Source organism: Thermoascus crustaceus (genome assembly GCF_041956765.1).
Source record: "Thermoascus crustaceus strain CBS 181.67 unplaced genomic scaffold VTN00scaffold_14, whole genome shotgun sequence".
NCBI lineage: Eukaryota > Fungi > Ascomycota > Eurotiomycetes > Eurotiales > Thermoascaceae > Thermoascus > Thermoascus crustaceus.
This window is the reverse complement of record NW_027192540.1, coordinates 82842-97208: the sequence shown is the minus strand read 5'-3', so window position 1 is coordinate 97208 and position 14367 is coordinate 82842. Positions and strand designations below refer to the sequence as shown.

General features: G+C 53.6%; 4 protein-coding genes and 1 non-coding gene across 5 annotated transcripts; 3 read left to right on the top strand and 2 right to left on the bottom strand.

Annotated features, from left to right (window-relative positions):
• Positions 1-2088: 2088 nt before the first annotated feature.
• VTN00DRAFT_3338 (uncharacterized protein) lies at positions 2089-5160 on the top strand (the record flags this gene model as incomplete). Its single annotated transcript, XM_069429644.1, has 1 exon — positions 2089-5160. One exon carries the CDS (start codon positions 2089-2091, stop codon positions 5158-5160), a length of 3072 nt encoding a protein of 1023 aa, XP_069282868.1.
• A 1477-nt stretch (positions 5161-6637) lies between these two features.
• VTN00DRAFT_3337 (uncharacterized protein) lies at positions 6638-8060 on the bottom strand (the record flags this gene model as incomplete). Its single annotated transcript, XM_069429643.1, has 2 exons — positions 6638-6962; positions 7051-8060. The coding sequence occupies 2 exons, from the start codon at positions 8058-8060 to the stop codon at positions 6638-6640; spliced, it is 1335 nt and encodes a 444-aa protein (XP_069282867.1).
• Positions 8061-8836: 776 nt separating this feature from the next.
• VTN00DRAFT_3336 (uncharacterized protein) lies at positions 8837-10426 on the top strand (the record flags this gene model as incomplete). Its single annotated transcript, XM_069429642.1, has 1 exon — positions 8837-10426. The coding sequence occupies one exon, from the start codon at positions 8837-8839 to the stop codon at positions 10424-10426; it is 1590 nt and encodes a 529-aa protein (XP_069282866.1).
• Positions 10427-10776: 350 nt separating this feature from the next.
• VTN00DRAFT_3335 (uncharacterized protein) lies at positions 10777-13263 on the top strand (the record flags this gene model as incomplete). The annotated part of the gene is made up of 4 exons (XM_069429641.1): positions 10777-10931; positions 11180-11854; positions 11905-12468; positions 12519-13263. The coding sequence occupies 4 exons, from the start codon at positions 10777-10779 to the stop codon at positions 13261-13263; spliced, it is 2139 nt and encodes a 712-aa protein (XP_069282865.1).
• A 939-nt stretch (positions 13264-14202) lies between these two features.
• VTN00DRAFT_t223 lies at positions 14203-14346 on the bottom strand. Its single transcript has one exon. It is a non-coding gene; the product is annotated as a tRNA-Leu (tRNA).
• Positions 14347-14367: the final 21 nt, after the last annotated feature.

Below are 14367 nucleotides of genomic sequence, written 5' to 3'. Positions count from 1 at the left end.
CCTCTCCGGGTTGAATGACGCGTAGAAAAAACGTGTTTTGTATAGGTGCTGATTTTGATGTTCAACTTGTTGACCGAGTGAAGATCTCTTAAGCATTTTCCCTTCTATATCTATATCTTATGCCAAATTGGCCAGGTTTTAAGAAAATAACTCATTATAATATTAAAACTTAATATTTCCGTACATAAAGTAATAAGAAGTCGTTTTCTGCCAAAAGGTGCTTTAAGCACGTTTTCCTGCCTGTCAAAAGAAAGAGCTTGCTTGCAAGGGTGGTAGGGTAAGATTCAGTCAAAAGCAGCATCACAAAACACCCGGTTAGCATTGGCCAGCCACCATCTACCCCTAGGTTTCGCACCAGGGAAACCCATCCACCCATCCAACCGACTCCTAACCACAGTAGGAAAGGAATGTCAGAACAGACCAGCCAAGAGTGCCTGTCTTTCTTGGCTGCTTGAACTCTTTTTCTTTTCTTGGCGGCTACTTACTCCTCTTCAACGTAGAAAGGATGATGATACATCACATCGTTAGCGTACATACATGCATGCATGCATACATGGCATGCAGGCTTTACGTATGTATGATTTACGGTAGTACATGGTCTCCATGCGGAATTATCTATAGTACAATACTGACAATCCCTCGTGCTTCATCAGGTTTATATAGCTGATCGCTTAATTGACTGATTGGCTTGTCAACTGGGTAAACTTTCATGTACTGTACTCTGCATGAAGGTACATAGTTAGGTATGTATTATTATGGGATGGTACTGTAGAACGTTAGTAGCTCAAATCAAATCTCCCTTAGTTAGTTGGTTAGGTAGGTATAGGCTTTCCTGCGGCCTGGATCTTCATCATAAACATGAAATAGGTCGGGCTAGACCGACTTAGATAGATCGATGCAAGACATGCGGTGTGTGTGTGTGTCAACCTCTTCACCGCCTGCGCGTGCCATGCCGTGTCGTGCCTCAGTCAACTAACCTAACTCACACACACTCTCTTCCTCAGGCCTGTTGCGATTCGATTCCAGGGCTTAGCGTTAGCGTCGTTTGGTGTTTGTTTAGATTGAGGGAAAGGGATGAAATCGTTTCTTACAGTATGACTAACTAAATCTAACTAATTAACTAGTTGCTGCTCAGAAGGACATTTTGACTAGTCCCTTCTGTACAGAAAAGGTGGAGCAGCTCAACATTCATGGATCGAAGGGTGTGTCCTAGAACAAATATTGTTATATATGTGGTCAAGTAAGTAAGATTAAGAGAGGTTCCATAAGAAAGAAACCTGAACTGTACTCGCAAATCTATCTGCGGCATATCGTCATCTCGAAGGTCAAAGCGTTGGACCGTGCAGTACAACGAACAAACTATCTATCTAACAAAAAGTATGTCTAACGAAGGCCAAGTTAAGCATTCTCCGTCTAGAAGGTCCCTATAGTTCATTGCATCAGATACGTTCCATGCAGGTAATGTAATTACCCCGCGTGAAGCGTCATTATGGGTATATGAGAGCTTTTTGTTATGATCAAAACGTCATCATCCTACCAAAAACTATACATTCGAGTGGAACCGCATATGTGACTCGTCAACAATCTTGAGGACGAGACAGGAACGATTTTCGTCTCTCGGTGAGGTCATGTGTCTACTGACAAGCCTGGGAGGCACTTCTATCAAGTATAGCATGGCAAAGGTCTGTTCTTCCGTTCGTTGGCAGCACCCGCAGAACGCGTTAAGTGACCCATCTCGCATGGAAGATGGGATGGATCTGACTCAGATCATACGACTTTGAGGAAAATGGTGCGGGGTTTTGGCTTCTGTTGATGTATGTCGTCGTACGGATGGCGGCAGGAGTATCTTGGGGAATTAGGGGGAAGGGACCGGAGGGAAGAAGTATAAGTATACCTGGAGATTCCGGGTTGAAGACTGTGCTTCTTCTCAAGCAAGCGCGATTGCTTTGAAGATATTCCTTGACTGCGATTTTCCGATTACTCTTCTTTCCACAAGGTACAAGTACTTGAAGTCAACTATCAAGTGAGCTTCCCCTTCTGCTTTGATGCCATCATGAATACTGATATAAATGTACCGGCTCAGGCAACATGGAGAGCATTCTCTGCCAGCAGGTCAACTCCACGCCGGACGCCCTGGCTGTCACGGACGGCTCGAGGACGCTCACTTACATGGAGCTGCTCGTCGAAGCGGACCGTCTGGCCGACGCCCTCCGCCAGCGACAGCTGGGCCCCGAGGAGCCCGTCTGTATCTTCACGGGCATCGGCGCCGGGCAGGTGATTGCTCAGGTCGCGGTCCTCCGCGCCGGGGGGACCAGCGTCCCCATCGATCCGTCGACGCCCAAATTGCGCGTGATCGATATGCTGGAGGACATCGGGGCGAAACATGTCATCACGGACCAGGGCGAGGACTTGCAGGGGACCGGATTCAACATCATTCCCCTTACCCCTCGAGCTGGCAACATGACCAACGGTCACCGGGTGTTGCCACGCTCTGTCAACCTGAGGACAAAGGAAAATGAGAACTATCGTAGCCATATTCTCTTCACCTCCGGCTCGACGGGCAAGCCTAAGGCGGTCCAGATCCCGGGACGGGGTATCATCCATGTGGCGACACGCACGCCGATGACTCCCCTCGAGGCGACAGACCGAGTAACCCAGATCAACAGCCCGGGCTTCGACCTCTCCCTCTTCGAGATATGGGCGTCGCTGCTGTGCGGCGCCTCGATCGTCGTCGTGCCGCGCGACGTCGCCACGGACCCCTTCGCTCTCCGCGGGTTCATCCGCGAGAAGGGCGTGACGGTGCTCTTCATGACGACCTCGCTGTTCGGCATCACGGCCTTTGCCTGTCCCACGGCCTTCCAGGGCGTGCGGCACTTGCTGACGGCCGGCGAGGCGGCCAACGCTGCGGCCATGCGCCAGGTCCTCCTCCAACAACCCCATGGACGGGGCCCGGAGAATCTCTGGAACTGCTACGGACCGACGGAGGCCACGGTCTTCGCGACGGCGCATCTCGTCCGCCTCGAGGACACCGACACCGGAAATATCCCCATCGGCAGGCCCGCGGGAGAGTCGCTGATCTATCTGCTGGATGAGACCCTGACGCCGGGCCAGGAAGGCGAGATATGCATCGGCGGCCCAGGCATGTCACTGGGCTACATCAACAGACCTGCAGAGAACGAGCGGCATTTCCTGGACGTCAAAGCCGCAAAGCTGGGCCATGGTGAGCGACGGGTATCAAGTACGGTTCGTCTCTTCCGCACCGGGGACATGGCACGCTGGCAACGGCGAGGCGAGACGGATCTCCTGGAGTTCATCGGCCGCGTCGACACGCAGGTCAAGCAGGGAGGCTTCCGCGTCGAGCTGGGCGAGATCGAGCAGACGTTGGTGTCCAGCGGCTGGCTCAAGGCGGCCGTTGTCCTGCAACTGCGGTCAGGAGGCGCCGAAGGAGGGGAGCCGGTGCTGGTGGCTTTCGTGATACCGTCCATTGCGGATCAGATCAGACAGGACAATGTACTTTCCTACGCAAAGGAGCGGCTGCCGAGTTACATGATCCCGCATTCAGTCGTCTTCCGCACCGACTTGCCTCTGACGGCCAATGGCAAGGTGGACCGCAAAGCCCTGGCGGAGAGTTATCAACAGAGCCAGCCGATCACGAATGGGGTCACGAATGGAACCACACATGTTCATGATAAAGGAGCGATGACGGCGATCGTGAAGAACATCTGGACGGAGCTCCTGAACCGGGGCAACTTCGACGCCAACGACGACTTCTTCCTCCTGGGCGCTTCCTCCATGCAAGCTGCCGCGCTGATCGGGAAGATCTGGGACCGGACGGGCAAGCGGATCTCGATGCGTGCTCTGACCGAGCACTCGCGTTTCTCCGACCTGGTTTCCTACATCGAACATTCCGTCGAGGGCGGCGACGCCCCGGACGAGACGGCGCGCTGGGCAGCCGACTCGAAACTCGCGGACGATCTGGAACTGGTGCCGGACTGGCTGTCCGAGAAGGAAGGCCGCGTGTTCATCACCGGCGTCACCGGCTTCCTTGGGGCTCATCTGCTCGGCCGTCTGCTGGGCATGCCTGGGGTCAAAGAGATCGTCTGCCTGGCACGAAGCCGGGGCTCGTTGACGGCGAGTGAGCGTGTCCAGCGGGCGCTCGAGCGCTACGATCTCTGGACGAACTCGCTGGCGGTGATGCAGAAGCTCACCGTGCTCGAGGGCGACATCACCGACGAGACACTGGGGCTGGGCCGGGAGAAGTTCCACTGGCTGGCCGACTGGGCGAGCGTCATCTTCCATCTCGCGGCGAAGGTGAATTTCTGCGAATCGTACGCATCCCACTACCTGCCTAACGTCGTCGGCACGAAGAACGTCCTCCGCGTGGCCACCACCGGCCGGCGCAAGGGGTTCCACTACCTGTCGACCATCGACGCCTGGGGGGCGACGGGCCTGGTGCTGGGGACTCGCTCGCTGCAGGAGGATGAGCCCCTGGCGCCGCACCTCCACGGCGTGCAGTTCGATATCGGATACGCGCAAAGCCAGTGGGTGGCCGAGCAGATGGTGCGCCGGCTACGCAATCGCGGACTGCCCGTGAGCATCTATCGCCCAGGCACCGTCATCGGGGACTCTGGGCACGGCGTGGGCAACCCGGACGACTTCTTCGCACGCTTCATCGTGGGCTGCATCCGCCTGGGCAAGTATCCCCATCTCCCCAACCAGCGGCTCGAGTACGTCACGGCCGACTACGTCTGCTCGGCCGTCCTGCACATCGCGTCCTCTAATGCGAACCTGGGACGCTCGTACAGCCTTGTCTCGCCGGACCCGGCGCGCTCTGTCAATTTCGACAAGACGCACGCGATCATTAACGAGACCGGGTACCCGGTGGAGATGATCCCCTACGACGACTTCGTCCGTCTCCTGCGGGAGTCCAAGGACACCGACCCGCAGAACCCCCTGCTGCCGCTGCTGCCGCTGCTCCAGGAGCCCGTGCTGGGGCGGTTGTCGCGGCTCCAGACGAGCCGCTACACGCCGCATTATGTGGCGACGAACACGCTGGCGGCGCTGGCGGACGCGCCGTCGATCCAATACGTGCCGTTTGATCGCGTGCTGCTGAGGAAGTTTCTCGATTTCTGGAACCGTAAGGGGTTCTATAGGGTCTGAGTACGCTGATGGCTGATTCCCGGAGGGACCACTTACCACTCGTCCAAATGGGATTGGAAGCGTGTTGTGCTTCCATACCATACTTCCCTCGCTGACAGTGTTTGGCGTCTCTTCATGAGGCTTCAGCGTTTGTTTCTTATGTGGGAGTTCACCGACCCGGCGGGGTATGGTCGGACTCCATCCTCAGAAGAGATGTTCCGACAGCAGGTCGCCAGGTGTCTTGAATGAGACATATCCTTTCTAGAGGATATGCGGATTTTGATGTTGTGAAAAGCAAAGCAGACCGACTCGTCGAGGGGAGATATAGCCCGTCCCGGCCCGGATGAACCTCGCTCCGGACATATCTCCTTCCCCCCCCCCCCTCCCTTTTATCTCTATCTCTTTTGCCTGACATATATCTATGCATCCCTTGAAATACAACATCTGTCAAATGCCTAGAGATGACATGCAACATCCTAGCGAAACACCCGTCTCCTATTACAGTACTTGATAATATATTATATATACTTCCGCAGAGCAGTGTCAACATCCTTTCCCTCAGCTATTGTCATTTGTGCTATATAGTAGTGAAATGAGTGTAGGCTTGATTATATATGGGATACAACCAAGTTTCAAAATCCAGCCATAATCTCTTGCTATCCTCTAAAACAAAATCTGTTTTCTCATTGTACAGACAAAAAGAAAGCAATCTAGATCTATTTATTATTAACGAGAATGGCAAATAGAGTTATCTAGGTAATCAACTTTTTCTCCTTGTAGCACATTAGATACACTTTAGTGAAAACCAATATGATCATTTTCATTCAATCTTACATACATACCTATGCATGCAGAGAGAAAGAGCGCAACAAAGATAATAGAAATGCCTATATTACACACCTAGTCCAATCTATCTCCTCTAGACCCAGCAGACTGAACAGAACAAAAATCTCTATCACCATGAACGGTTTTGTTTCCACCGTTTTGGATGCTTCTGCTGTGATAGAAAAAGACAGATCACTCAAGTCCGACAATCTTAAAGATACCTAGTGGCTGATAAGAAAACTTGGAATGGGAGACAAGTAGCTAGTCTTGATGGGATATATAATACTGGAGCAAAACTGAAGACATCAAGAAAAAGGGGGTACCGTATACAGGGATTGGAATAAGAAGCAAACATGATGACCAATAACATATGAGTCTTGATGATGGCGACAATTATCTCAAGCATAACATATGGGTATTGATTCGATTCATCACATCCTATAATCGAACTTTATTTGCACTCATTGTCTACAGCTGTATAACTTATAATAGCATTCACAATGTTGGCTGGATAATCTCTCTGATTGGTGACTCTCTGGTGTTGCCCCTGGGGGTAACAAGAAACACGACACCGCGCCAATGCATAAAATTCACATCTGCAACGATGTGCCATTTCGCATTAGGCAAAAGTACCTGAGTTTGATTGAATATTCTATTGAGTCACTTGCATTGCCTACACCAAAGGCTTCGCCTCATCGACCTTCATCCGCGGCAACATCCCCAGCTCAACCATCTCCTGGTACATCTTGAAGATGCTCTCCCTCGTATCCACGAACCCCGTCCAGCCGAGCCGCCTCGCCTTGTTCATGGACAGGACGGGCACCGGCGCGAGCGCGGCGTCTGCACACCCGAAGCCGGCCTCGATGTCGTCGAACGGGTTGTACCTGAGCTGGCCGTTGGACGCAGCCATGATGGCTTTCCAGGCCTCGGCGTTGGCGGGGTCTTGGGCCCACTGCGTGAGGGTGAATGTGGTGCGGTAGATGGTTGGGGGGCCGTAGCTGGTTTTGCGAATCGTTAGCTTTGCACTAGTATTGAACGAAGAGGTACTGTTATCGAAAAGGACGTCTAGAGTATGCTGTCACCTACCCCATGGGCGTATCCTTCCCACTCTTCCCAGTGACAACATGATACTTGCTCTCGTCCTCCTCCGGACCGACGACTCCCTTCTCAATACCAAACCACCTTGCCAATTCCTCGTACAACCGATCCCAGCTCATGGGACTCGTATCCTGGCTATTAAACGCCTCGTTCTTACACTTATCCTCCAGAACCGCCCACTCAGACAAATACCCGGTGAGCATCGCAGACGCATGATGGCACTCAAACTGCCAATTGTCCCAGTCCCCAGGGAACGCGATGGGCTCGTTCTTATACGCCTGCACGGCGGCGTAGACCGCCACGGGGTGAAGCGCGTTCATCTGCGCGTTGTTCACGGCGCCGATGATCCATGAGGGGCGGATCACGTTCCACGATGTTTCCGGGTGCGCCTTGCAGAAGTCGAACAGGATGCGTTCCTGCGGGTAGTAGAAGTTGGGTTCGAGATGGGACGGCTGCGGGTCGGACTCGATACAGGGCGTCCTCGTGCGGCCGAGGTGGACGCCGTAGTTTTTGGCACCTGTCTGGAGGAGGATGCGCGAGGGGGTGATGTCGGCCAGGGGCAGGGCCGAGAGGAAGTTGGAGAGCAGGGCGCTGTTGACTTTGACGAGCTCGTCGGCGTTGGACCAGATCTTGGCCCCTGGTGGCGGTTTGGGCTGGAGGTAGGAGTAGAAGAAGACGTGGGTCGCGGTTACGTTTTCCGCCTTGAGAGCTTCTGCGATAGATTCTGGTGAGTCGAGAAAGTCGCATGCGACATGTTGTACCCGGGATCGATGATCGGCGGGGAGCAGAGCCATCATCTCCGGCGGGGGAGGGCGTCGGGAGAGAGCGTAGATTTTCGACCAGCGCTGCGGGCTCTCGAGGAGGACACGCATGGTATGGAAGCCGGATATGCCATTTGCGCCTGTTATGATTGCCGTGAGGCCGGTAATGGAAGGGTCAAAGGTGGGCAGATTGTGGAAGATGCCCTTGTGCTGGATGGGGTTGTTTTCAGAGCCCATTGTTGAGGTCCAGAGATGGAAGTCTGCTAGACTAGCGTAAATCTTGATAAACAAGGAATTGTATCTCTTGACTGCTATCCCACGTTCAGGGATATGAGAGCTCGTCGTTTAAAATCCTCCATATGTAGTGTGACGTTGTACGATCGCGTGAGAGAACAGGACGTCGTCAGCTGCGACCAACTCCACAACTCTCGGCTATTGTCCGTCTGCAACCCCACATGGCTTCCGAAGATCAATATCGGATGACTCTATACAGCAGAAATAAAAACAGTGGACAGCCAATGGCCCGCTTCCCCGCAACGGAGATGGCCCGAGCTCGGGACAAGACCTGGGGCAAACAAGCTTATCGCCCCGGACTTCCCCGCAGGGGCTTGACGTGCGATAACCTAAAAATTTCTCCTCGGCTATATCCCGAGCTGTCGGGTCGGCCCTCGGCTTTCCAGCGCCTAGTACGAGGCAAACCAGAGGCCCCCGCAGCCAGTGGACCTCACGTACCCCAATACTTCCCCATACAGCCCCATGAGCTTGTCACCCCATGGGGGCCTTTCTGCCCCGGCGGTGTGGCCGGGCGGGATTGTCGCTGATCAACGGGACTGATAGGCGCATTTCGACTGGAATTTCCTTTTCTGGCGGAAGAAGCGTTAGCTGCATAGCGGAGAGACACCACACTCAGGTATGTGATGATCGTCCATATAATGCATATTTCTGATGCTTGTCTCGTCTTGGCCTTTCTTATTTTTCTTCATCTCTCCACATATATCATTTTGTCAGCTACCATGCTGCAACACATCATCGTAAACACCTACAACCTGTGGGTCGTGGTCTTTGTGGCCATCGGCACCATTGCAAGTGCCTATGGCCTGGCCATCATCGGCTCGACGGTCGGACAGCCCAATTTCTACACATATTTCAATTTGCCAGCCCCCGGAAAACCTGGATATGCTCACACCACGAACATGATCGGAGCCCTCAATGGCATTAATTCCGCAGGTGCTATCGCAGGCTGTTTTATCCAAGCCTGGACGGCGGATTACTACGGTCGCAAGCGTACAATGCAGATAGGATCGATCGTTCTCATCATTGGTGGTACCCTTTGCTCTGGAGCGGTTGACATGGCCATGTTCCTTGTTGGCAGGTTCATAGCTGGCGTGGGCGCTGGCATTCTTGCATGCGTCGTACCAATATACCAAGCGGAGGTCTCGACTGCGGAGACCAGGGGAGCCATGGTTGCTGTCACTGGCATTATGTATGCGGTGGGATACACTCTGGCGGGCTGGCTGGGATACGCCTGCTGGCATATGAAAGCAACAGACCCGGCCGCATCTTTTGCCTGGCGGTTCCCACTGGCGTTTCAAGTCGTCTTTCCCATGGCCGTTCTGGCCGGTAGTCCCCTGATTCCCTTCTCCCCTCGTTGGTTGCTCCAACAGGGAAGACGCCGAGAGGCATTTGACGTCGTCAGACGGTTACATAAGACCCTGGAAGACGTCAACGACATCAAAGCCAGGCAGGAATTCTACCTCATCGAGAAGCAGTTCGAGTTCGACAAGTCGATGACGGTTCGACGCTTCGAGATCTTCCGCACCCCAGCCAACCTGAAACGGGCGATGACTGCCTGCCTGCTTATGTGGGGTGACCAGTTCCTCGGGATCTATGTCATGACGAACTACGGCGTCCTCATCTACGCGAGTCTCGGTCTGACTGGGTCGATTCCTCTCCTGCTCAATGCTTGCTGGACAAGCTTCACCATGGTTGGAAACACATGGACAGCATTTTATGTGGACCGATACGGCCGGCGGACGTTCATGCTGATCGGTTCCGTAGGCTGTGTTGTGTCCGTGATATTCCTCTGTGCTCTGACGGCCAGGTATCTGGGAACGGATAATCTGCCGGGTATGAGAGCGGGTGTCTTCTTCATGTTCTTCTACATTTTCTGGTGGTGCTTCTTCATCGACGCGACGCAGTATATCTACGTCGCGGAAATCTTCCCGAACCATCTGCGGCCGCAGGGCGTTGCGCTAGGCCTTATTGCGTTCTATCTCGCGTCAGAGGTCACGCTTGTCGCGGCTCCGGTTGCGTTGAATAATATAGGCTGGAGATTCTACCTAGTGCTCATCATCCCGTCTGCTTGCTATGTCATTGTCATCTATTTTCTCTTCCCTGAGACCAAGGGTCGTACGCTCGAGGAGATAGGAGCGTTGTTTGGTGATGATGCCAATGTGGTCTCTCACTGGTACGATGCGAGCCCTGAGGAGCGGGAGAGGATCGCGCAGGAAGCTCTGCGAGAGACAGAGGGTGGGATCCTCCATGAGGTGCATGAGGAAGATTCTAAGCCAGAAGCTGTGGTCAGCGGGGATTCCTCTTGGTGAAGCTCTCATCTCATCTGTGAAGTGTTTATATGCATTGTTAGCAAGATGATCCGCATTGTCAGTGTCTGATTTCTCGTATGGTGTTCAGTTCTGGGAGATAATAACCAGCATCCCACTGGGATGAAGACTAGCGATATCAAAGGTCTGGACGCTGGAAATAGGGCTCTACTGTCACGTGCGGTCGATCCCCCGCGTCTCCGCAGCGGCTCGGTCTCGGCCCGGCGGACCAATGGCTGCGGTCACGTGCTCGAGGTTCTCCCCTCCCCCGATCTTCTCTCTGGCTTCATGTACAGCTTCGTGTCGGCGCTGGCAGATGTGCCTCTGCTGCCCAGGATCAGACCCCCAGAGTCATGTCTGCTCCGTGCGGACGCAGGTCCACGCATGCCACCACGGCCTGCGACCAGTGTTTCCGCCTCAAGGTCCGCTGCGATGCTGCGTCTCCACGCTGTACCAGCTGCGAACGCCTGCAGCAGAAGTGCACATATCTCCGCCCGGACAAGCGAAGGTGCGTTGCATCCTGGTTGTTTGTTTCTTGCGTTATGGGTGCCTCGTGTCCCTAGGGAGCAGGGCATCGACCGATGCCTACAATTATCCCACCAATAGACGTTGTTTACATCCCCCTAGTTTCTCTTACGTTTCCCTCCACCGCCATTCCTTCCCCTCTGTCAGATGATATTTAACCATCTTAGCCGCTGCTTGACTACCTTTTTGGAGGGTCAGTGCATTCTTCTTATCTCGGCTAACCCGACATAGAGTCTCAAAGGTCGCCGTTAGCCAGCTGTTTGACCGGATCCAACTGCTGGAGAACATCTTGAAAGAGCACAACATCCCCGTTCCGCCGCCATTGACCTTGCAGACGCGATCCTCCCCGCAAGGCGCAGCTGGAAATGGAGTCGGTCCGCCAGGGCTCGTCCCGTGCGGAGGGTGGTCGTCTCTGTCGTGCTTATCGCGAGATGGCAGTTCACCAGAGGACGAGCAGCTCTCTGAAGGAGGCGATCGCGAGCGCGCGTTGATTGAACGAATCGACAAGGGGCACACCCTAGCCTCCGGACTGGACGCGGAGATAGAGCTCCTCGCGAAACGGACCGGTTCCCTGCAATTCACGGAGGACGGCCAGCTCAAATTTTTCGGGACCACGTCCAACGTCCATTTCCTTCGGACTGCCATTCCCTTCCAGCCACAGATCCACAGATGGCCGGATGTCGACGACACGCCACAGACCTGGCTCCAGCGCGCTGGAGTAGGCCACACGGTCCCTCGCGAACTTGAAGATCATCTCATCAAGTTGTATTTCACGTGGGAAAATCCGTACTTTAATGTGGTGGAACAAGACGCCTTTATGGACGCCCGCAGACAAGTATTGTTAGGCTCTAGCTCTGATAGCAGCTCGATATCATCCTGCTATTCAGAGCTGCTAGTAAACGCCATGTGAGCATTCAGACCCGCTTTTTCTGGTGCAGCTTGACTGACTTGGATAGGTGTTCATGGGGAGCTTTATTTACGGATCGGAAAGTCCCCGAGCTTCCCGAGCGGCTTCACGACTTTTTCATCACACGCGCGAGAGCGCTCCTGGAGCGCGACATTGACAACCCCACCATTGCAACCGTGCAAGCACTGGCAATGATGAGTGGCAGCGAAGCCAGCAGAAGCAGGGATGCCCGTGGTTGGCTGTATGATGGCATGGCGTCGCAGCTTGCCCTCCATCTCGGTCTGCATCTGGATGTCGAGCACTACGTATGGTCGGGGGAGATGACACGACAGGAGGCCAACGTGCGGAGCACTGCGTTTTGGGGATCATACGTGATCGACCTGGCTTGGAGTTACTACCTTGGCCGGCTTACGATGCCCGTGGCCGACGTCAATAGAATTCCGGCACGGACGCCCTCTCAAGACAAGACTGGGCTGCCTCGTTACTGGGAGAACTATACCGATGAGACGGCGGCGCTTGGGACTCCAGTCCAGCGATATATCGATCCGGTGGCTTCGATGTGGGTGCACCATTTGAAGCTGTGCTATATCATGGAAAGACTGCAGAGGACATTGTAAGTTTAGATATGAAGGATATATGGTCACCTAGCTGATGTCAATACAGCTATGACAAACGCACTGGATCGATCTCCCAACTACGGATGCACACCTCTGCTGTGACATGGGCCCTCGACAAATGGATGGACGACCTACCGCCCGAGCTCTCCATCGACACCAACAACACGACCGCAGTCTACCTCCCCCACATCCTAGTCCTCCACGCGCAGTACCACGAAGCCATGATCTTCGCGAACCACCCGTTCATCACCATGCCCGGAGTCGCACAGTCGCCAGAGTCACGGCGAAGATACGTGGAGTCTGCCAGGGCCATCACTCGGATCATAGTCATCTACAAACGCCTCTGGTCTCTGCGACGGATCAACATCCAGGGCATCCACCCCATGTTCACAGCCTCCATGGTGCACCTGTACATCGCCTGCACGTCCGAAAACCGGGACGTACACGCCGTCGCTGTCTCGGACCTCGAGATCTGCTGCGACGCGCTGAAGGACGTGTCGGAGTCCTACCAGCTGTCGGCGTGGCAGCTACGCTCCATCGACCGCGTGCGCCAGGTCTGGTACGACATGCTGGAGAACCACAACCACGACCAGCCGGAGGTGAAGCCGCCGCCGCGGGAGACGTCGCCTGACGGCCCCGAACGGTGGGCGGCCATCGAGGCCGTCATCCAGAAGGCCATGGTCCCTGGCGATGATGGGTCGTCTCCGACGGAGCAGATGCCGTGGTTCGACACGTGGATGCAGATGCAGTCGATTTCGGGGGTGGATCCGTTTTCGATGGGGTGCGCATAGTTGACAGCATACATATGGTGTATAGAGGAGGCACCGGTCGTGTCCTGGGTGTGTTATTTGGAGTTGTTTAGGGATGGCTATAAAGGTACTCGGTATCTACGAGGGGTGGGGTATATAAATACTATGCTTTTGGATATTTACCAGCAGCTTCTCTGCTTTTAATACGTTCTGCTGATCTAGTCTAGTTAATTAGTTTGATACCTTACGGCACATTGATATCTCGACAAACAAACGATTGATGTCTCGTGACAGTATATCCTCTGTTCTAAAGATTATCAGGCAAAGACGCAAGCTATGACCTCCACGGCGTACCTCCGTCCCTGACATCGGAGTACATCCGTACATGTGGAGCGGCAGATGCAGATCGACACAGCTCCCGGCGCCGGCCTGGATCTATCTAGGTGCTTGTCAATATCATTAACACACCACTAGTAGTAAATAGGCAAGTCCTTGACTAATGCCAACCCCGGATGTCCAATAATATCTCCACATTCTTCAAAAAATAAAACGCTATCCCGATCAGTTGGGTCGGTAACCCCGGACTCGGAAAATTTCCCCGCCCTCCCCCTTGCCTTCGCCGCCCACATGAAGTGGCTAGGGGAGATAAGCTTAAATTTTTTTTTTCTTTTGTTTATTTTTAAAGATCACTGATAGATAAATGATAATAATCATGTGCTTGCTCCATTTCTTACGCAAACACAAATTCTGGGTAGGGTTAATACCTTACTTAGGTAGGTATGTACCTAGATAGATACTTTCTACTGTTCTATACTTGATAAGAAGCAACCTCAACATTTTAATTTAATTTACCTACCTTTTTTACTCAAGACTATCTATCTAATGTAATCTATCCTCAAGCACTTGCAGGGGGGGAAAAAAATTTAAAGGAAATAGAGAATCGGACCCTCAATGTCCACTGAGTGGGCAATTCATGACAAATGACAAGGGTGGGATTCGAACCCACGCCACCTTTCGATGACACGGAGAATCAACCTGCCCAAGCTCGGAGAGGAGCTTGGGAAGAAGCTGATTTAGTTCAGGTCAACCTGAACCGTGCGCCTTAGACCACTCGGCCACCTTGCCGTTAGCAACGATATTGTACCG